At 50.5% G+C, this 22287-nt stretch overlaps 3 protein-coding genes across 3 annotated transcripts in view; 1 reads left to right on the plus strand and 2 right to left on the minus strand.

The window, feature by feature from the left end:
- Positions 1-1032: 1032 nt before the first annotated feature.
- On the minus strand, positions 1033-9636 carry LOC121199639 (palmitoyltransferase ZDHHC14-like). Its single transcript, XM_041064505.1, has 9 exons — positions 9267-9636; positions 8709-8869; positions 6564-6707; positions 6204-6341; positions 4315-4363; positions 3332-3434; positions 3115-3224; positions 2243-2351; positions 1033-2001 (listed from the first exon to the last, which is right to left on the minus strand). The coding sequence occupies exons 1-9, from the start codon at positions 9554-9556 to the stop codon at positions 1561-1563; spliced, it is 1545 nt and encodes a 514-aa protein (XP_040920439.1). The 5' UTR covers positions 9557-9636; the 3' UTR covers positions 1033-1560.
- An 821-nt stretch (positions 9637-10457) lies between these two features.
- Positions 10458-14514, plus strand: tmem242 (transmembrane protein 242). Its single transcript, XM_041063698.1, has 4 exons — positions 10458-10586; positions 11433-11533; positions 12987-13124; positions 13239-14514. Exons 1-4 carry the CDS (start codon positions 10502-10504, stop codon positions 13350-13352), a joined length of 438 nt encoding a protein of 145 aa, XP_040919632.1. The 5' UTR covers positions 10458-10501; the 3' UTR covers positions 13353-14514.
- A 626-nt stretch (positions 14515-15140) lies between these two features.
- The window catches only part of arid1b (AT rich interactive domain 1B (SWI1-like)), a 28157-nt gene continuing 21010 nt past the window's right edge, over positions 15141-22287 (minus strand). Inside the window, 10 exon segments of the mRNA XM_041064106.1 lie at positions 15141-17355; positions 17815-18526; positions 18709-18839; positions 19002-19114; positions 19116-19768; positions 19959-20040; positions 20146-20262; positions 20643-20787; positions 21153-21331; positions 21705-21840. Of these exon segments, the coding sequence (XP_040920040.1) occupies positions 16301-17355; positions 17815-18526; positions 18709-18839; positions 19002-19114; positions 19116-19768; positions 19959-20040; positions 20146-20262; positions 20643-20787; positions 21153-21331; positions 21705-21840 (3323 nt within the window). The 3' untranslated portion in view covers positions 15141-16300.

Raw genomic sequence — 22287 nt, forward strand, 5'->3', positions numbered from 1 at the left:
TGGTCAGTAGCTTGGTCTGGTCTGTAGCTTGGTCTGGTCAGTAGCTTGGTCTGGTCAGTAGCTTGGTCTGGTCAGTAGCTTGGTCTGGTCAGTAGCTTGGTCTGGTCTGTAGCTTGGTCTGGTCAGTAGCTTGGTCTGGTCAGTAGCTTGGTCTGGTCTGTAGCTTGGTCTGGTCAGTAGCTTGGTCTGGTCAGTAGCTTGGTCTGGTCTGTAGCTTGGTCTGGTCAGTAGCTTGGTCTGGTCAGTAGCTTGGTCTGGTCAGTAGCTTGGTCTGGTCAGTAGCTTGGTCTGGTCTGTAGCTTGGTCTGGTCTGTAACAGGCCAAAAACCTTATCTCCATTAATCCATTTATAAACTGTATTGGTTAGACGTAGCACAGAGCTAACCGTTAGCTCTGTGCTGTATCTGTACCACTGATCACGGATCTCTTCACACCCAGGTTGCCTGCACCAGCAGCTTGATTGTGTTAAAAACAGTCAGTTGTGACTTTAGTCCTGGTCCGACTGCAGCTGAGGACGGATGTCCATTTGGCACCGGCCCAGAGGACCACAGGGGATATGAAAGAGGGTGAAGTCAAGATCCTAAAGAGGTTCAAAGAGATGGTCAGACGAGCAGAAGGTGAATGAGGACATAATATGGCTTTGGTCCAGCAGCAGTCTGTCTTCAGCTAATGACACGGTCAAACAGCTCATCCTGAATATTTAGAAATCCACTTCTTCTTCATTCCAAACTCTTCTTTCAGTTTCTGACCTGTTTTGCTTACAGTCATGCTTTTTTATCTTCTGCATGCAAACCTGGACGCTGGCGTCTGCATTTGTTATATTTTAGTTTAAAACCCTCTGGAGTCCGTGAGCATGTTTATGGTATCGTAACTTCGTTTAGATAGAAAACCAGTTGAAAGTGGAGCTTTCACACGATGTCCAATTTCTATCCACAGACCATGAAAATGGTTCAGAGAAATGTTTGAAACTGTGAATGATGGATGTTTTCAGTTTTAACAGCCAGACGTTCAATGAAAAAGGCACAAAATCACTTAAATGTAAACAGACTGTTAGAGTTTCATTTCTAGCATTTTCCCTGCTGTGCGTCAAAAACCAGACAATAGTTTTTACAACTGGTAAAACTTTGAATCATTATCACTAAAGACTTTTCATTTTTATAGCTGCTGAATGAATGCAGAGACGGTTAGCAGAAATTCACCAAAGTGAACTGCAGAGGGTTTTAAAAACCACCAAATGGTTTTCTGTGAAGAGAGAAGTCGCCTGTTTGCAGACCAGAGTTTTGACTGCCATGTGAAATTCTGCTGTAGTTTTGAAATTTTTGAGGCTTTCTACTTTTCCTCGTTTACCTTTCAGAAAGCAGTTTAGTATTTTATACTCCACAACTTCATTTAGGACTACAAGTGTGACGGGTGGTGCAAAGGTGGAATAAGCCTTCGACCTGGAAAGATGGACTCAGTCACGTCATCAGTCGAGTTTCCATCCACTTCAGTTTTTATGCACAAATGGAAAATGTGTGTCAGATCAGGAGGATGGAAACAAACTGAGGTGGTCAGTCCGGTTCAGACGGAGCTCAGTTTAACCAGCCCTCTGACGGAGTCCTCGTGCAGAGCGTCCTGACTGGCAGGGTCATAGAGGGTGGCAGGGGTGGGGACAGGTGGGTGGGGTTGGGGGTGGAGGTGCAGGTGGGCGGGGCAGGGCAAGGCACCCTGTGGCGTGGTGCACGGCGTCTCGTCCGGACTGACAAAGTGATGGTGATGGTGATGGTGGTGGTGGTGGTGGTGGTGGCAGTGGGAGTCGATGGTGGCGTCCCTCAGGGTCAAGACGTCTCCCCCACAGGACGGCAGGGACGGCTGGGTGGGGGCCAGGTAGGCGCAGGGGCCCCCCAGGGTGGTGGTCTTCCCTGGCAGAGGGGCCAGAACCACAGGGTCGCTGTGGAGCAGAGGGGTGGCTGCTGCCTGGAGGACGAACTTGGTGCTCTGGATACACTGATCCTGATCACACTGAGAGAGAGCAGACGTCTGCTTCATTATACATCACTGAGCTCAACACTCTAAACAGACTGAAATCACACACACACACACACACACACACACACACACACACACACACAGGACTGAAGCTGTTTCTGGTTCAGTGTGTGTTGATCTGACTCTCTCCTCAGAGCATCATCCATCACCTGTCGCTACTGATCAGCTGTCACTCTGGACTACAGAGCCAGCGGTGCTGCGGTCCTCCACCTACCATGTGACTGTGGAGCTGAGTGGAGGCGTAGCTGCTGGTGCTGGTCCCGTTGGACTGGGAGGTGGTCTGTGGCGTGTCAGACCGGATCAGACCTCTCCTGTCAATCAAACTGGGACAGAGAGATGCAACTGTCTGTGATTCAGTTCAACTCAAATTCAAGCTTCACTGTTTTTTATATCTCTGCTGTAACTGATCTCATCACATTAATGAACATCAGAAGGACGAAGCTGATTGTGACTGAAGGCTTCGATGCTGCCGTTCACCTTCACACTTTCCTTTGTTTCTTCACCTGAAAAAGCTTTTTCATGTGTTTGCAGATGGATGTCACCACCTGTCAGCGTGTCAGCACACACACGCACACACGCACACACAGCAGCTGGTGATGATCTAACACACAGACTGTAATGAATCAGTCTCCATATGTTCACTCCTGGAAAACAAACATCTCTTCCACTGTCTTCCTGTTCTGACACATGCTCTTATTCTGAAAATCCATCTGTCTCTAATACCCCCCCCCCCCCCCACCCGCCCCCATCTGCTCTCTGTCATCCACCATCCTTCACATATTTCCTTTGATCAGTGCAGACTCTCCCGTCTCCTCTCTGCTCTCCTGTCAGCCTCCATCAATCAGTCAATCGGTTCATCAGTCAATCAATGATCACACAGCTGATCAGTGACACAAGCCTGTGATGTAAATATCAATATCATGATCGTACTGAGAGTATTGTTGATGTCAGTACGTACACCTTATGGCCATAAGTATATGGACACCGAGGGCTTACACTGGGAACTGGTCCAATGAGCTTGCGGGAAGGTGGGGGGGTTTGTGTTATGGAGGGGGTTGTGTTGGGGGTTGGGGGGGTGATACTGACCTGGGGGGCAGAGGTCCACACAGAGCAGCGCAGCAGTTGGTCAGGATGTTCCCATAACTGTAGGGGTTGTAGTTATTCTTACTTCGCTTTGTGGACCAGGATCCTTTAATCTGGACCAGGACCAGACCAGGACAGGAACAGTTAAACCAATATCAAGACCAGATAATCAAGACCACCTGATGGTCCTGGGACCTCAGTTTGTGGTTTTCGTACTCACGTCTTCGTTGGTGGTCTGATTGGAGCTGATCAGGTAGGTGTGGAACCCCGACAGACCGACAATCGACCAGATGGAGAAGAAACACACCACCACCTCCAGGACGGTGCAGAAACAGAGTCAAGGACAAATCCAGGTCTTAAAAATCACAGGGTTTCACCATTTGACTGAATCACGCAGCGAAGTCCCCGAGGCCGCCGCCGCTTTGCGGCTTCACGTGGCATCTTTAGCATTTTTAACTGTCATCAAACATCTGTGACCTGCAGTCAAACATCTCTCCGAGTCGCTCGTTACTCTGCTGAAGTCTGAGGCCAGTGGGTGAGCTGTCCACCACTGTTTCCCTGACAATCTGGACTCTCGGAAATATCAGTAACAGCTGAGCAGCAGCTAATCTTTAAGGAAGTTATGAGGAAGGTTTCCAGGAAACAGGAAACAAACTGGAAACTGGAAGCTCAATTTTTATTTTCTCTTCATTTGTTGCTTCGCTCCGGAGAAACGAACAGAAAACAGCAGCAACAGATCAGAGGGAAGAAGCCGGATCTAAACGTGTGTGACATGTGTTTGACCTTGGCAAAGCATTATGGGACATATTGACCTGTGGTTGGTGTTAGAGGTATTGATTTATCAGAATCAGCCACACACACTAACCTACAGACAGACAGAGGAGTGTATGGGGGGTAATTAGTGCCTGGGTTTGATTTTCAGTGTCAGCTGTGAACACGTGACTCTCACGGCTTTTTTACTCCAATTTCACACCTGCTTCATGGACACGCTGGTCACAGTGTGAAAGACATTAGATATTATAAGCACCTCCCACCTGTTTGGAACAATAACTGCTAATAATGTTATTAATTAATCGAGTGAAACCACAAACTAAATGTGGAGAGTTTGATGATTTCTGTTTCTGATTTTACCTGATTAAAGGTGTAAATGAAGCTTAGGCCCCGCCCACCTTCACACACGGAGCTCACACAGTGAAAGGATATCTGGCCGGACTGTCTTTGAGCGCGCTCAGGAAACCCGTCCGGTTGGATCCTGTTCAGAGGAGAGAGTCTGTGTTCAGGTTAGTTCGTAGTGTTTAGTCCACTCTCGGTCCCTTTTATCTAAATATATATTTATTTACTGTGTACACGTCACACTGAGGAGACCCGGAGACCCGGATAAGACCCGGATACGATGGATGATAAATCCACCTGGGCTCAGCAGCATTAGCCGTCTCCTGTAAAGTCTGGGTGTCCTCTGCAATGATGTTAAAAAAGAGGATCGTCCATCTGAGATATTTAACCAGGATCAGGTCCGTCCAGTTCAGGACTGGACTGTGGCTGCACTGGTCCCCTTCACTGGTCCCCTTCACTGGTTCCCTGTCAGTTGCTGAGATCAGCAGGCTTCCGACATCATTAGGGATCATCCTCTGAGGACTGTGAATGTCCACAGACAGTTTCATGTCAAACTGCTCCTGCTGCTACTGCTCTTTTCTTTGTCATGTCCAAAGTTTTAGGCTGATGGACAAACTGACGCTGTGCTCCGGGCCTCAAACACACAAACATGAGTAAACACCAGCAACAACACTGGTTCCAGTAAAGAGCTGAGGCCGTCAGCACACACTGATCACTACACTTAGATCAAAGTCACGACGTTCTGCTGCATCTTTTTATAGCTCTGCTGCTAAACGCAGAAAACAAGCAGCGTAGTGTTCGGAGGAAGACACGGGTTTATCTCAGACAGTCTGCCGGTTGTTGTTTCAGGGCAGGAAAACAACATCAGCCGCCTGAACACAGAATTAGGTCAGTGAGTGTGACGGGGAGGATCGGCAGGCGCTTCCAGAGCCAGAAACATAAAACGAACGGTTCGTTTGAGACGCAGGCAGAGAGTCCACTCCTCGCTGTCAGCACCCAGGAGACAGAGACAGGCCTGAGTTACAACACCACTGAGACAAGTGAAAAAACATGGGACGACCACGAGATCTGGACAAGACCGAGTCCAAACGCCAGACTGAGACCGGTCCTATGACACGGATCATTTACCATGTAAACACTCAGACTCAGCCCCTGGTTTCTAACAGTGCCTGGGTTTTTGTTCATAAACAGTCTGATCCAGCAGAGTCTGTGTGAACTGCAGCTCCGGTCTGATTGATCAGCGACAGGAAACCGACTGCAGCATCAGCCCGTCTCTGACAGCCTGTCAATCACAGGGCGATCGATGGCAGAACCTCGTTTCATCCATTACACAGATGAAAAGCTGCTGTGGAGCTGAGGCTGTGATACAGAGACACAACCAGCCTCACACTGAACAACCTCACTGACCCGTAACACGCTACACAACAGAAACACAAAGTTTTCAAAATAAAGGAAACCTCACTGAGGTAACAGAGAGTCCACCAATCAGCTGAGAGACGACCAATCAGCTGAGAGACGACCAATCAGCTGAGACGACCAATCAGCTGAGAGACGACCAATCAGCAAATCAAATGCCAGAGACCAACAATCAGACCCAGATGATTCTCTCAGATGATTGAGTGAAAAATAATTAGAGTGATTGCTAATGAAAACATTCACAGCTGCAGTGTCACAGCTTTTGTGGTTTGCGTTGTGTTGTGTATTAACTGTGTTTGTTGTTGAGTGTTACACACGAGAACTTTGTGTGAAGGTTTGTATTTGTCTTCAGGTCTTGCAGGAACGTTCCTGTGGTCCTGAGGGGAACGACCTCCTGAGGTGTGATGTTAGCATCTGTTAGCACCAACTCTGTTTGATGATTACTGTTAGCACTGCCGTGGTGCTTAGATGCTAATGTTTTGTTTACTGTAGAGACCACACACACACACACACTACACTCAGTGAATCAGGGGCAGTGCAGAGGAGGTATCAGTGTTACTCACTGAGGATGACGTGTGTGATGACGAAGGCGAAGATGAAGATGGTCAGGAAGGACAGCGACACAATGAACAGGTAGAAGAAGCGATAGTTCCTCCGTCCGACGCAGTTCCCCACCCAGGGACAGTGGTGGTCGAAACGCTCTGAGGGAGGAAAATCAAAGCTTTTTGATTCAAGGAAAAACTGTCACACAGAGAGCTCTGTCCTCTGTCCTCTGTCCTCTACTGTCTCGCCTTTGACTGACGTTGGCCACCTTTACATCGTGATTACACCTCGTCAGCTCGCATCAACACATGCAGAGGAGCGAACTCAGGGGGAAACGCCCGCAGCGTATCCGTCTAACCCTGACAGACTCTGACACTGACCCACACAGTTGTCGCACAGGCTGCAGTGAGACGCTCGCGGCGGCCTGAAGATTTTGCAGGTGAAGCAGTATTTCAGTTTGACCGTCTGCCCGTTGATGAGAACCTCTCTGGTGCGAGGAGGAGGTCTGGAGCAGCCCGACGAGTCTGGAAAACAAACAACACAAACACAACTTAAAAACAACACTTTGTTGTTTTCTGTCTCTTTGTGCTTGTTTCTTCAGGGGCCCCCTGACCCTGGACCAGAACCTCTGACCCTGGACCAGAGCCTCTGACCCTGGACCAGAACCTCTGACCCTGGACCAGAGCCTCTGACCCTGGACCAGAACCTCTGACCCTGGACCAGAACCCCTGACCCTGGACCAGAACCCCTGACCCTGGACCAGAGCCTCTGACCCTGGACCAGAGCCTCTGACCCTGGACCAGAGCCTCTGACCCTGGACCAGAACCTCTGACCCTGGACCAGAGCCTCTGACCCTGGACCAGAGCCTCTGACCCTGGACCAGAACCTCTGACCCTGGACCAGAACCCCTGACCCTGGACCAGAACCCCTGACCCTGGACCAGAGCCTCTGACCCTGGACCAGAGCCTCTGACCCTGGACCAGAGACTCTGACCCTGGACCAGAACCTCTGACCCTCGACCAGAGACTCTGACCCTGGACCAGAGCCTCTGACCCTCGACCAGAACCTCTGACCCTGGACCAGAGCCTCTGACCCTCGACCAGAGACTCTGACCCTGGACCAGAACCTCTGACCCTGGACCAGAACCTCTGACCCTGGACCAGAGCCTCTGACCCTCGACCAGAGCCTCTGACCCTGGACCAGAGACTCTGACCCTGGACCAGAGCCTCTGACCCTGGACCAGAACCTCTGACCCTGGACCAGAGCCTCTGACCCTCGACCAGAGCCTCTGACCCTGGACCAGAACCTCTGACCCTGGACCAGAGACTCTGACCCTGGACCAGAACCTCTGACCCTGGACCAGAGACTCTGACCCTGGACCAGAGCCTCTGACCCTCGACCAGAACCTCTGACCCTCGACCAGAACCTCTGACCCTGGACCTGAGCCTCTGACCCTCGACCAGAGCCTCTGACCCTGGACCAGAGCCTCTGACCCTCGACCAGAGACTGACCCTGGAGCAGAGCCTCTGACCCTGGTCCTGAACCTCTGGTCCAGGGTCAGAGGTTCAGGACCAGAACCTCTGAAAATCAGCCTTTCATGTTTTTTTTATGTGTCTTTAGTTTTGTTTGTGAGACAGGAAGTGAGGACGTTGTTTGACAGAACACAGCCTTCGTGTCCGTCTCCACTCTGCGCTGACTGACGGCTCCGTCGCTCCACAGATTCTGCATCAGCCGTGGAAATAAATAAATAAACAAACAAAAAATAATGAGAGGTTTCCACAAATAGATCAGAGCTTCAACGGTGACGTTCAGTTTCTGTGGAAACGACGAATTCACCAAGACACGTCTCTGATAGAGAGACACCATGTGACTGAACACACACACACACACATCTGAACACACACACACACACACACACACACATCTGAACACACATTCTTGTCTTACTATCTTTCTGAGGACACTCAGAAACCTGGTTCTGAGCTGAACCCTAAAACTGTCCTCACTGTCCTCACAACATCCAACTGTCCTCACACCAGAAAACCATGTTGAACAGAGGAGAAACCATCGGTGGCGATTTGTAGAACGACACGTTGGAAACACAAACACCTGAACATGAATGATGTTTCTGTCTGTTGCTCACACGCTTCAGTCGCAGACTCCATGAGTCTTCATGTTAGAGTCCACAGCTACGACTGCTGCTACACAACTACTACACAACCACAGTGTGACAGTGACCACACACTAACAACTACCAGTCTGCGTGACTTCAGTTGGATGTGTGAGATCAGGATTCACACAGAACCACACGTGTTTTAGTTTTTGATCTTTGTGTGATAAAAATCTAAAGAACTGAAAATTAAAGCGATGAAGAATCAAACTGGACGAAAAGTTTCCAGATAAAACAAACTGGGATGAAAACTGACTGAACGGATTCCTGATTAAAGTCAGATCGAGTCCAGCTCCAGTTTCACAGCAGAGTCTGGACCTCCTGTGCGTGTTTATGTCTCTGTTTCCATGGTTACCAATCTGCCTCTCCAGGTCGGCGGCCTCGTCCGGCGTGGCTCGTGGCAGGACGCCGGGGTCGCTGAAACTCGCCCTGAACAGCATCCCCATGACGAAGACGAAGAGGACGCCGCCGACCGCCGGGATGACCGGGCTCAGGTTGGACGCCAGGAAGGGACAGCTGAGGACACAGAGAGACCGGAAAATCAAAACAAACAAGGCGTCGACCAATCACAGGAGGTCTGCGGTGTTTACGACAAGAAAAACAAACCGGAAACGACATTTTCAGGTCCGAGGTCGTTTCTTTGTTTTCTACCTGAGCAGAGCGTCAGGATTCCTCAGCTGTTTGTTTGGACAGGTGAGCTCACCTGTGGTCACCTGTCCAAACAAAGGTGAGGTCACCTGTGGTCACATGTCCAGGCTCAGTCCAAACATCATCAGTGATCATGGTGTTTTTAATACACAACCACAGACAGGAGACACAAAACAATCACTCTGCGCTGTTGCACGGCTGGGGTCAAAGGTCAGGACCTTTACAGATTTTAACACTCAAACACAAAGTGTGTGTGTTGACTCACTCGAAGGTGAAGAAGAGGCCGCTGGTGAGCAGGATGAGGACCAGGGTCAGGTAGAACACCCCGGTCTGTCTCGCCATCATGATCCTCCCGTCGCAGTAGAACCGGTTCCTCCCCGGGAACACCTGCCACTTCTTACGGGGGGCCCGGCTTCTCTGGCCGGGGCAGGGGGACGGCTCTGCTCCCTCGGCGGCAGCGGCGGCGGCCGGGGTCGAGCTGCTGCTGCGGGTGCAGATCTGGTTGTACTGGCCCGGCTGCTGCTGGTCCAGAATCGCATGGTGGATCTGAGACATGTGTCCTCACAGGTGAGCGGACAGGTAAATAAAGACAGAAAGGGTCAAATGAGAGGTGTGCGCGTGCTGCTGGTGCGTTCAGGCTCTCCAAACGTTCAGTCCGGGTTTTCTCTCAGGAGCCGAAATGAAAGGAGATCCCGCATTTTCACCTTAATCTGAGGCTTTTATTTTGTAATATTTCATTAACAACACCGGCTCGTGGTCTGATGCACGCGTTCGGGATCCAACATCTAAAAAAAAAAAAAAAACCACACACACACACCACAACACCCCCGCCTCGTGCCCATACAGCGTCCCCCTCACAGAATCCAGATTTATTATCCCGGATGGAAACGGATCCGATTCCAGGCAGGAGACGGACCGGGTGTGAGCCGGTCCGGGTCCGGAGACTGTCTGGTCTCGACACCGGTCTCTGTCGCTGTGGAGGAGGAGGAGGCGGAGGACGCGAAGAGGACCCTGATCCTCCGCAGAGCCGCCGGAGCTCCGAGTCCCGGGCTGCACAGATCCTCTACTGCCGAGATGAACCACTCTCACCCGGCGGGAGGGTTTAACTGCAGCCACACAGCGTCTGGCTGTTTACCTGATAAACCAAATAAACAAATCGCGTTTAATCAGCAGTCATCTGTTAATATTCTGCAAATCTGATACCTGATACAGAGAATTGCAAACTCGAATCTCTCCATGGAGAGTGAGACCTCTTCATCGCTTCCACCAGAGAACCAGACTTCCAGGACAATAAACGATCTTTGCTTCCGTCTCTGTGACTTTTTCCTAAACACAAAAATGTAAAACAGTAAAACAAAACACAAGCTCTGTTGTTTTTGTTTGTTTGTTTGTTTTCCATTAAATCTCGTTTTTGTGCGTCAGACTTTTCCTTCAGATCTTCTTCAGTTCCGGGCGGACTTGTTTCTGTCCGGTGCTTTAACGCAGACGGACTGAAGCATCATGACAGCAGCAGCTGGAGATAAAGCTGTGAACGTGGGAGCAGAAGCGCAAAGCGACGAAGAGGCCAAACTACAGATGTTACAAGGCAAGCCAGATGTTAGCTGGTCCGCATTTAGTTCATATTAAGCGGGACTGTTCGCGGGTTCCGCTGTTCGAAGTGATTTTCTGGCGTCTTCTATCTGAGGTCACAGCAATGTCGACCCTCCTGCTGCCTGTGCCACACCAAACTCCACCTAATAATCAGACATTTCAACCTGTGTTCAGTCGCTGAGAATCCCTGACAGCCTGTAAACACGGGTTACGATTCCTGATGAATTTAAAGCTCAATCCGGCATAGCTATGTGCATTAAACCGGGAGACCAGACTCTATTCAAAATTTTTACAATTTAAAGTATTTGTGGTTATACGGAATTCAGCATAAGCTACACACGATCAAAGACCGTTCCTAAAACAGAATGTTCTTCTGTTTAATTCGGCTAAGTATAATCCATCAATTAAATCCAAATGTAAAATAAATATTTCTTTAATTTGCTTTTCTTGTTACATTTTTAAAAACTGGATTTAAAAATGGCCGCTGACCAGTGGCGTGTTTTTTGAGGATCTTTAATGACACAAGTGTCCACATCCTGTTTAGGTTGATTCCACTTTTCTTGTGCCTGTAGCTTGCCCCTGCAGAAATATGTGCTTTTTCCAGCCAGACTCCATTCAAAATGTGTGCGGTTTATTGTTTCTGGTCATGGAGAATCCATCATGAGCCATAAAATAAGACTTTTGGCTGTTTACTGAAATATTATGTTGTAGTGTTCAGTTCAGTGAAGTATAATCTCCTAACTCTGCTTTAATGGCGCAGATGATTGAACAGATTTTCTGTAACTAAACGTGTTGCTCAGAATCTCGTCTCACAGGTTCTCATCTGACTTCCTGTGTGCAGGTGCAGCGTTTCTGACCACGGTGGCGTCTGCAGGGATGATCGCAGGGTTTGGCTCCACGTTAGCTCTGGCCAAGAAAAAGAGTCCAGACTGGTTTAATAAGGTACAGTTTAGCACAGAATTTAAGCTTTTGCTCAACGGGGATTAAGAACAATGAACACATTAACGGTTTATCAGAAGGAAGCCAATTAACTGACAAGTAATCAATATATTCATATCAATGAACCGGCCAATTACGTCAGAAACTGTGAAGAATGTCCATTTTAATCTCAGAGATCTTAAAGCTTCATGTTTAGATGTTTTAAACCCAAAGATTTTTCAGTTACTGTGATACAGAAAAAGCTCCTCTAACTGCAGAACTTCATAAAGAATCCTGCTGTTTTAAGTTTCCTTCAGTATCACAGTGATCCAGTGAGAGGAGTCTGTTCATCCGTGGGTTTAATGCAAACAGCGGCTGATCACAGCTGATTCAGCTGCTGTTAATGGGACAGTTTGAATGTGAACAAGGCTAAAAAACAGGAGAGCTCAGAAACCGTCTGAGGGCGGCCGACAGCATCAAACCCTGCGTTTGAGAAACAGATAACACTCCTGAGCACATGTTCATCAGAACAAACACTGACTCTGAGTTATAAAGAACAATGTTTAAATCAAGTGTTTCTGCAGCTTCTGCTTCTGTTTTAGTTCTGTGACCTTTCACCTTTTTGAACGTGACTTTTAAACACGTTTCCTGCAGGTGTCGCAGTTTCACATTCACTTCGTCATTAACGGTGAAACCTGTCATGAACCCGGGATCTCCAGGCCGGTGACCGGTGTTAGGAAACCCAGACGCCGTGATCAGACGTCCTTCACCGAGCTCCTGCTGTTGTTGACGTCCGGCGCATGATTTAGTTTTTCTTGTTTTTCTAAATTTGTAACTCGATTAGTTTCCACTGGTGTTTGAGCGAAAACTCTGTGACTGATCGAAACATCGTAAACACTGTGATGAAGACGTCCTGACACATTCCTCCAAAGGTCGTTCTGAAAACAGTCCTCAGCGAGTCATAACCAGGCCTGAGACCGGGGACTTGGTCCGGTCCCGTTCGCTGGAACTCTTTGATGATTGGCTGCTGACAGGATCTGATTAAACATGACGCACACAGAGGCCAGCGGCCCGTCCGTGTCCGAGATAAACTTAGCACGGAGACACAATCGGACGCTTGTTTCCGACTCTATTTCCGTCACAGACTCGTCTTTGTCGTCTCCGCGGAGACCTCGGCCCCAGAGGACCGAGCTGAAATGAACAAACGTGAAATGAGATTAAAGGTGCACGAGGAGACGTTTCTGCTCTGGTTTGTTTTGTTTTGTGTCAAACTGTCTGAGCACTATGTGGCCAAAAGTATGTGGACACTCCTCCCCACAAAATTAGGGCACCTTTAAATCTTCAATGGTGAGACATGGAAAATCAAAAAGTCATATTATTGATTGATTAATCGATTCAGCTCTAAACGGCCTAAAGGAATCTTCCTGTTGTGTTTGTCTTGATTCCGGTCCTGGATCTGGTCCTGGTTCCTCGTTAGGGAGTGGTTTCGACAGCAGCAGTCCCAGAGAGCGGGGCGTCCCTGGCTCTCCGAGCTCTGGGGTGGGGGTCTCTGTTCGCCTGGTGTGGAGTCGGTCTGCTGAGTTTCTCCGTGTGGAAAGTCCTCGGTGTTCACAGCGTATGTGACCAAACACATTTTTTATCTTTATCGTGTATTACCTGTTCCAGGGAACCGTTTGTCTCCTGACGTCCTCCGGGGTCTGTAGTTACTTGTCTTTCTCGTCTCTTTCAGTTATCAGAGTTTAGACAGAAGATGCAGTCCATCTTCCCTTCCATCCCAAAGTCCGCCAAGGCCACAGCTGGATCTGAACCTCTGGACTGGGACTCTGTCTTCAAGTCGAAGTGATGTCTTCCAGCTGCTGGAGGACGAATCAGATGAGACAAGACTGAAAACATCGAGGAGACTGGGCAGCTGTTTGTGCTGGATTCTCTGGAAGCGGCAGAGACTGGAGACTCTGTCAGACCAGTTTGATCCCAGTCTGGTTCCCAGGGTCCCAGTCCTGGTGGAGCGATTGTAAAGTTGTGAGCTGTAAGAACTCAGAGTTCAGAGGTTTTTCTAAATTCAGCTGCAGGTTTGGAGTCAGTTAAAATCTGAAAATGATTTTCAGCTGGTGTTTGCCGTCGTGTTCCGGAAACGTCGCAGCGACGTCTGATCCGAACCTGGAGCTGAGCCTGGAGCTGAGCCTGGAGCTGAGCCTGGAGCTGAGCATTCACACGAACCTCTGCGCAGCCTTCGTGTCTGATGAGCTTCTGGTTTCTGGGAGTGATTTTTCGGTTCCTCAGACAAAATGTGAACTGTGATCGATTATCGCTGAAACCAATCAGCACTGATCGATCAGGTTTGGAATCTGATCAGGATTATTGAGTACAGGCAGTTTGTGCTGTGAGTCCAGCTTAGTCTGATTAAAACTGATGATGAATTAAAGCTGATGTTCAAAGCTCATTTCTAACCCTGGAATTTGCTCTGAAAGGTCCATTTAACAGCTGTTATGGAGCTTTTGATCGTATCACATGATCCTCCTCAGCAGGTGAGAGTCGTTCTCATGGAAACTCAAATGTTCAAAGTGCTCCTGAGCCGTTTAAGAAAAAAAATTCAGATTTGAACGTTTACACCGTCACATGACAGCTGGGCGAAGTTCATTTGAAATGATCGAAAGCTCCAGAACAGCGACTGTGGGTCCACCAACATTAAGACTTACCTGAACAGGTGGCAGTGGATCGATGAACTAAACCGTGAGTTACTGTAACAAACCTGTGTCAGTGCTGGAGGCCTCTGGGTTCATGGTGGTGACGGTGTGAAGAGTCCGGGTGAAAACTCTTTCAGTCTGCGTCAGTGTGAAGTGAACTTACCTCTGCTGCTGCGAGTTCACGGACAAAACAGTCTGAGACGTCGACCTTTCACCTCCGCTACAACACCACGCTGAGTCCACAATCCAGACCACAAACTGAGTCTACGTCCAGGTTTCGAGTCCGTCTGTTCATGCTGGCTCCGCCAAATCTTGGAAGACAAAAAAAAATAATGATTAAATCTTAAAGATTCTGATGTTTTTAATTATTTCCTGTGAGTTTAAACCAGTAAAGTATGTTGTTGTTTTGTCGATGAAGTGATGGAAGTGAACTATGATGATGATCGTTTACAGGATTAGAAGATAAATCAGATTTAAGGCGACTGAAGAATCCAGCTCAGGAGCTGAAGGACAGGAAACAATCACAGGTGAGTCTGATCAGCTGAGGCCTGAGAGCGATCACAGAGCGAGTCCAGAGTCAAGACCAGGTCGGTAGTGAAGCTCAAAGACCAACAAGTTCCAGGTCCAACAAGGACGAGTCAAACAACTGGACAATACCTACATGTGACAAGGGAGGACAAACAAGTCAGAAGTCCAACAAGTCAAGCTGATTAACTTTGGTAAATTTCTGTAAATGTGATTTGTGACTGGACTCTGAGGGGGCAGAGCTGATCCTGACAGGCCGATGTCCTTCACTTGGGAAACAACATGAATTTACCTGTGGCGCCACCTTCAGGATAAAATGTTCAGCCTACCTGGACCGGACAGAATAACGGCCCGTCTGCTCGGTGCTGGACCCGCTGTCGTTCCCATAAAACCAGTCCAGAGCTGGGTTCACAGTGCTCAACCACAGTTCATGTACGTTTATTCTTTAACATGTTGTGGAACATATAAAATCTCATACTGAAGAAACGTCAAATCAAACAGGAGACGTTCTGGATGTAGAGATTTTCTTTTTTCTCTCTTTACATTTGTTATAACTGTTTTTGAAGTTGTGTCAGTTAACAACATGATGAGTACACCCCCCCCCCCCCCCCCCCCCCCCCCCCCCCCCACCTCCTGTACATACAGTCTCTCAAATCAAACACACCCTCCCAGATCAGACGCCACAGAACATCCTGAAACTGGAGGATTTTCCTCAAATACAGAAAAAATAGTCTTCACCTGCTGGGAAGAGGGAAACTAAACGTTCAGGTGAGCAGAGGTGTGATTAGAAATGACGACCGTTCATTCATCACCAGCTACCGTCGCCGAGTCATGACGCCATCTGTCGCGGCGCAAATGTACATCGTCTATTTACAGGAGCAGGATGACGGTGGAGGGAAATTTAGATTCGATTGGTGGAAGAGACATAAAAAGTTCTTGAACAACGGAAAGTGACGCAGCCCCGCCCCCTCCCCCTCCCCCCACCCCCCACCCCCCACCCCCCCAAACAAACTGCTGTGGTTTGGAAAAATACTGATGGTCAAACTGCAGATGGTCAAATGATTCACATTTCAAATTACACCCAAAACAAACCTATTGCACCAGAACAAAGTACGTGACTGAACATCAGTGTTTCCTCTGTCATACCACATGAGCAAAGAGAGGCCTATCTACAACATGTCACTATTTAAATAAAACTGACCCCGCCCCCAAATCAAACCCCTCCCCCCCGAAAAAAAAGAAAAACAACCCGCAAACAGAAAGAAACGACCACGTCCATTTCAAACACAGAACCAGAACCCGAGCGTTCTCCACCATCACACTTTGGTTAAAACAAAACAACTGACAAAAGAATAAAAAATTTAAAATACAAGTATTAAATATTTTTGTATTAAAATTACTTAAAAATTCCAAATAAACATTTGTGGATGGAGCTGAGGAGCTATATATATTCTATATATATTCATTTGTATGTAAAAACTTTGTGTTCAGTTCTTTAAATAAAAATATAATAGGAGCCAATTCATCACAAGTGCGGAGCTGCTTCCGGCGCCACCGAGCACGCTCCGTGGCGGTGTCGTTGTCATGAGCGGCCAATTTTAAACAGTACTTCACACATGATGGCCGCCACTGAGGAGCTGAGGGCGGCCGATAGCGAGATGTCCAGCAGCCGGCTCTCGTAAAGAACAAACTCCGCCCCGTTCTCCTCCACCCTCGCCATAGCCAGCAGCGCCTTGGCGGCTCGGCACATCATGTTAATGCTGGGTGGCTCCGGTGGCGTGGCGGCGTGCAGCACACTGTGCGGACTCTGCTGGTACTGAGCCATGGCCACGCTGTCCTCCAAGAAGCCGATCAGAGTTCCCACACTGCCCTTCTGCAGGGCGACGGCCCTCGCTGCCGTGGAGTCGCCCTGCACGAGGTGGGACAGGACGGCCACCGCCATCTCCCGGCACACCTGGCTTTTCCTCTCGCCCACGAGGCGCACCAGCGTGGCGAAGAGCTTCTGCTGGCGGCCGAAAGGCGGCGTGGCGAGCAGCAGGTCCACGTTGCAGTCCTGGATGCTCAGCTTGCACAGACACTCCAGCACCAGTCTCTGAGGGGTGAGCGAGGAGAAGCCGCTCGCAGAGGAGAAGGGGTCCTGGGCCTCGGCGGACGGGCACACCATCCAGTGCAGCAGACCGTCCAGGATGGGCAGGCAGATGCTCTCGGGGTACAGCGACAGGTCCAGCTGGCCCGAGATGTTGGCCAGCGTCACCAGGGTGTTCTCCCTGAGCGCCGCCAGGCAGTCCCACCACCACTCGTCCCGGCTGCAGGCCAGACCCTGCTCCTCCTCCCGCTGATAGGTGGGCGGCGTCCGTTTCCTGCGGGGGTGGTGGTGGTGCAGCAGCACCAGCCGGCCCAGGATGAGCACCAGGCCGGGGTGCCGCGACATGTCGGCGTCGTTGCCGGGGACGAACGAGAGGCCGCGCACAACGTTGGAGATGCAGACGCAGCGTTTGGCCAGAGAGTCCTGCCAGGACTCGGCCGTGGACAGCGGAGCCTCGTCCCAGCAGCGAGGCTCGTCTTCCAGCTGTCTGATGGGACTCTGAGCCGCCTTGGGAGCCGGTGACCTCTGACCTCTGACCTCTGACAGGGAGCCTGGCAGAACACAAGGAGGGAGAGTTTATATCCACAGAAAATCTGTGTGAGGAGCCGAGAGGCCAAACAACAAACCGCTGTTAAAGGGACAGTTCACCTGATTTTACCCAGCATCACAGACACTGACGCACAGGCTTAAAACCTCACCACACAGAAAAGGAGCCACCCAGTGGTGCAACAGCAACACTACAACAAGGCCACAGTCGATTCACACTTTGTCCCAAAGTTTTTGATCAAAGTATTTGCAGTAAAAATCAATAAGTTACCCAGTGATCATTCATGTATCTATGTCAGTGTGTGTGTGCGTGCGTATACATATACATGTGCACGTATTTGTCCTTAAAGGGCCACCGTACACAGGATAAAACAAGTCTGTGTAAAGTGTTTTCCAGAGCTTTCAGCTGCACCTCATGGTCTTTATCAGCAAACGAAGGCCTGGTGAAGAGGTGAGATCTTTACCTTGCTGTGTTTCAGGTAACGTTTCCTCTCCGACTGGCAGGTTCTTCTCTGCCTCCTCCTCCTCCTCCCTCGCCTCCCCTCCTCCCTCCCTCTCCTCGTCTCCACCCCCCCCCTCCTCCCTCTCCGCTGGGTTCGGGGGGGTGAAGCCTCCTGTGCGAGCTTCAAAGTGAGTCTGGATGTGAGTGGTGGAGTCTCCTCCCCCGGCCTTCCAGTGCAGGAGGCCGCTGATGAAGCCGTTGGGTCGGCTGAGCTCAGCCCAGCGCTCCTCCACCTCCTCCCACTCCTCCCCGCTCTCCTCCACCTTGATTGGCAGCTTGTCGTACTTGCTGGCCTGTTGGGGGCGGGGCTCCTGCTGCTCCTCCTTCACGTCCACCTCCTCTTTGACAGCCAGTTCACTGTGCTTTGCATCCTCAGCACTGAAGTTGGGGGCAGTCGTGAGCAGCGGTGACGTTGCCTCCACCTCCTCCGCTGGCCTCCTCTGTGTCTTCTGCTCCTCCACTGATTGACCGTTAGACTCGCATGCGGCAGGTGCCCTGTGCTTTAGCACGATGTCCTCCTCCTCCTCCTCCCCCTCCCCCTCAGGGGGGTCAGGCAGGGGTACCAGCAGGGTCCTCTGGCCCTCAGTTCCAACCTCGTAGTCCTCCAGGACGCCGAAGATCTGGATGAGGCAGCGGCGGTAAAACTCCACGATGAGCTCCAGGAAACCAGGCAGCTGCAAGAGGACAGGGGGAGGACAGGGGGAGGACAGGGGAGAGGACAGGGGGAGGACAGGGGAGAGGACAGGGGAGAGGACAGGGGGAGGACAGAAAACATCGTGAACACCTGAGAAGCCGTCCACACTGACTGTTTGCTCATAATTAAAACATGATCAGACGACGTCTTCAGGTGTCTGACCTGTGTGAGGCTGAAGGAGCCCACGGTGCTGTCGTCATACAGCAGGATGTTGATGGTGTCCAGAGCCCAGGTGCTCTCTGCTAATAGGCCAGACTTCAGTGACATCATCACTCGCCATGCCTCAGGGGTTCCTGATAGGACGAATTCAATCACAGAGCTCAACACTAACGATCACACTGTAAGTCTGTGTGTGTGTGTGTGTGTGTGTGTGTGCGTGTGTGTGTGTGTGTCTGTGTGTGTGTGTGTGTGTGTCTGTGTGTGTGTGTGTGTGTGTGTCTGTGTGTGTGTCTGACCTGTGTCCTTGGCGGTGAGCCGGCGTCGTGGCTTCAGTTTGGGGGCGGTGGCCTCCACAGAGCTGGGGGGGAAGCTGACCTCTCTGTTGATGAGGGGGAGGCCCTGAGCGGGCGGGGGGGCGGGGGGGGACACCTGGGAGCGCTGGTTTCTTCATAGAGGGCAGGTAGGGGGCGCTGTTGGGGGAAAGAGAGCCCCCCAGAGGACGGGGGAAGGAGGAGGGGCTGTGAGAGCGGGTCACATGGTTAGGGACGGTGGGCGTCGTCTGGAAAGAGGAGGGGGGTTGTCTGGATGGCAGGGGGGGCATGGATGAGGAGGAGGAAGAAGAGTGGGGGGGGTACGGCGGCTGGCGCTGGCCTGGGTGACTGGGGGGCCACTGGCTGTCCTGAGGGGCCCTGCCCTCCTGGTCTTCCCCTCGGTTTATGCCAGGGTAGGGGGGGCCCTGGCCCTGCCTACTGTACGTGTAACCCATGTCTGTCCTGGGGTTCCACATATTGGTCTGTGGCCCCTCCCCGGGGCCCCCGGACACTGATGACAGTCCTGAGCCCATCATGCCGTGCTGAGGGGGCCCCTGGCGGTCCCGGCCATAAGGATACGGGTACTGGCCCTGGACCGGTCGCCGCTCGGGGCCCATGTAGCCTCCACCTCCTCCTCCATAGGGGGGGCCGAACATGTCGGGCTGCTGGGAGCCGTACTGCTGCACGCCGAACCCCTCCCCCTCATGGCGCTTCGGGGGAGGGTACATCCCCTCCATCGGACGCTTGTAACCCTGCAGGTACGAGGACAGAAGAGTGAAGATGGGTTTTACATCTGAACAGGTTTGAGTCTGTCAGAGCTGGGACGTCTGGACGTCTGGACATTTGGACTCATCCCTCGTATCTATCATCGTCTTGCTGTGGCCTCTGACCTTTGACTGCGTCTCTGTTGTTGTTGATGTGAAGCAGAATCAGAACACTCACCTGCTGCTGAGAGTACAGGGGCTGATGGGAACTGTAGGCCATGCTGTGAGGGTACTGCTGTCCGTAGCCGTCATGTCCGTGCCTGAAGAGAGAAACTTTATTTACACACCTCAGAATGAGACGACGTCACTGACACACCTACACCAAAAACCACAAACACTTCAAACCCGTGTTCTCCTCCTCTCACCTCTGGTGGGGGTATCTGTTGGTGGGGAACATACTGGCCTCGTTTCCTGTCTGACCCATGCTGTTCTGACCTCCGGGGGGCGCCATGCCTCCCTCTGGCCCCATCACATGGTCCGGCCTGCAGGACACAAACACACAGGGAACTTCAGGGTTCCTGCCACGCGCAGGTGACACATCTTATAGACTGCTACAGGACACAAAGCTAAAGGTTTGATGTTCTTTATTTTCCAGCACAGACAAACTATCTGCAAGTGTCCAGTGTCTTCAAAGTGTTAGTCCATGGTCTTTAGGTCGTAAACAAAACCAAATTCATCCATGCTAATTTTACACATACTGAACACAGGTTCCTACATATCTCACATTCTGTCAGGTTCTGTTAGTGACCAAAACATTAAGAACACACTGACCCTGAAGAATAAGAACACCTGTCTCCTTAAACGGTGCAAACAAACCTTCTAAAGCCCAACAAGCCCTCAGGCTGTCTGACCCGTAGCTTACCTCCGCTCATATCCAGGGCCGTAGGGGTACTGGGGTCTGGGGCCCATCCCTGTCAAGGGTCCAGAGGGTGGCCCGCGGGGGAACATGTCCTGCATGGCACCGCTGGGCATCTGACCGGGACCGAAGGCCTCGCTGGGGCCCGGACCTGAAGAGCAGCAGGTAAAGGGACCTTACTCAATGTAGTAAAAATGGAATGAAGTGAAACCAGCGTCTGCATTATTTAGAAAATGATCCCCTGTGATACGATGCACATGCGGCACTGTTTGAACAGTTTAGGATTTGACCACCAGGAGGCAGCAGAGGACAATCATTTCCTGTGCAACTGCAACTTAAAGACCAGAAAAACACAAGCCCTTCAGTCCACAGCCAGAAGCTGCTGGATGAAGCCCCGTCTCTGAACCTGATGCGTGTTGTTTTCTGATCAGTTACTAAACCGACATTCTCCTCAGTGTATTTCTGTTGTTTTAAAGAACCCCCATCCATCAGCAGAGGGTTGCTCTCAGCACTCACCTTTCCTCGGTCCTCCGTACGGGTCTTTGCTGGCATCGTACTGCATCCTCATTGACGGGTCTGTGTGACCTCCTCCCTGCTGGTAGGGGGCGCCGCCGGGTCCCGGGCCCCGCTTGCTGTGGAAAGCTGGATCGCTGCCTTCAGAGAACGGGTCCTGGACGCTGACTCCTCCCATGTTCCTGGAGAGAAACATTTATTTGGAAATCAAAGTTTTCGTACGGCTAAAGATTATATATCAATATCAAACTGAGAAAAGAAGAAAATCCATCTGCAGCTTTTTTTGAATTGGTAATCATTTTCACAAAAACGTTTCACGATCATGAATATTTGCCGGTTTGGTGAAGGTTTTTGGTTCTGGGTTGGTTAGAAAAACCATCTGATGGCGTCACCGTGGGCTTTGTGAGAACTTTCATAGAACTGACAGATTAATCAATAATGAAACTAATCGTTAGCTAAAAGCTAATGTCCAGTGATGAACGATGCTGGCGAGTAACTCCAGAACCAATCTTTTACTTTGACCTGATGATTTTGGGGCCCTGGCCCCTCCCCTACCTGCTGCCAGACTGGGAGCCCATCTGGCTGTGCGGAGTGGAAGCAGGGGTCGGGGGCTTCAGGTCTCCGGGGGCCTCGGTCAGGGAGCTGCTGCTGGACTGAGGGGTGTTGGGGCCCTGCAGGGAGCCCGAGTTGGCTACAGAGACACAGACCAGACAGAAAACCTGCTGAGAACAAGGGTCACGTGTCACTGTGTAACTTCACACTGCAGTTATTCAGAAAACATGAAAGCTGAACATACAGTTCACTTCAGACCTTTTCACAAGACCGACCATGATTCTTTTTTGAACTTGTGCAGGCCACAAAAATACGTCTCTTGATTTTAGTACTAATGAGGTCCACCTTAACACACGTCCAGGTTTAACACCTGTACGGTCCATTTTAATACACCTTTCATTGGCTCGTACCACTGACCATCATTAAAACTCTTTACAGAATCAGTCTGTGACATCGCTGGCGTCGTGCTTCACACATGATGTAAACGTTCCCTGCACATTTAATCAGACGTGACCAGATATTTAGGAACAGAGCCACGATGCGTGCTGATGTTTGTCAGCTGGTCCACAGGGGGGCGCTGAGTGGG

Source organism: Toxotes jaculatrix, chromosome 19 (genome assembly GCF_017976425.1).
Source record: "Toxotes jaculatrix isolate fToxJac2 chromosome 19, fToxJac2.pri, whole genome shotgun sequence".
Lineage (NCBI taxonomy): Eukaryota > Metazoa > Chordata > Actinopteri > Toxotidae > Toxotes > Toxotes jaculatrix.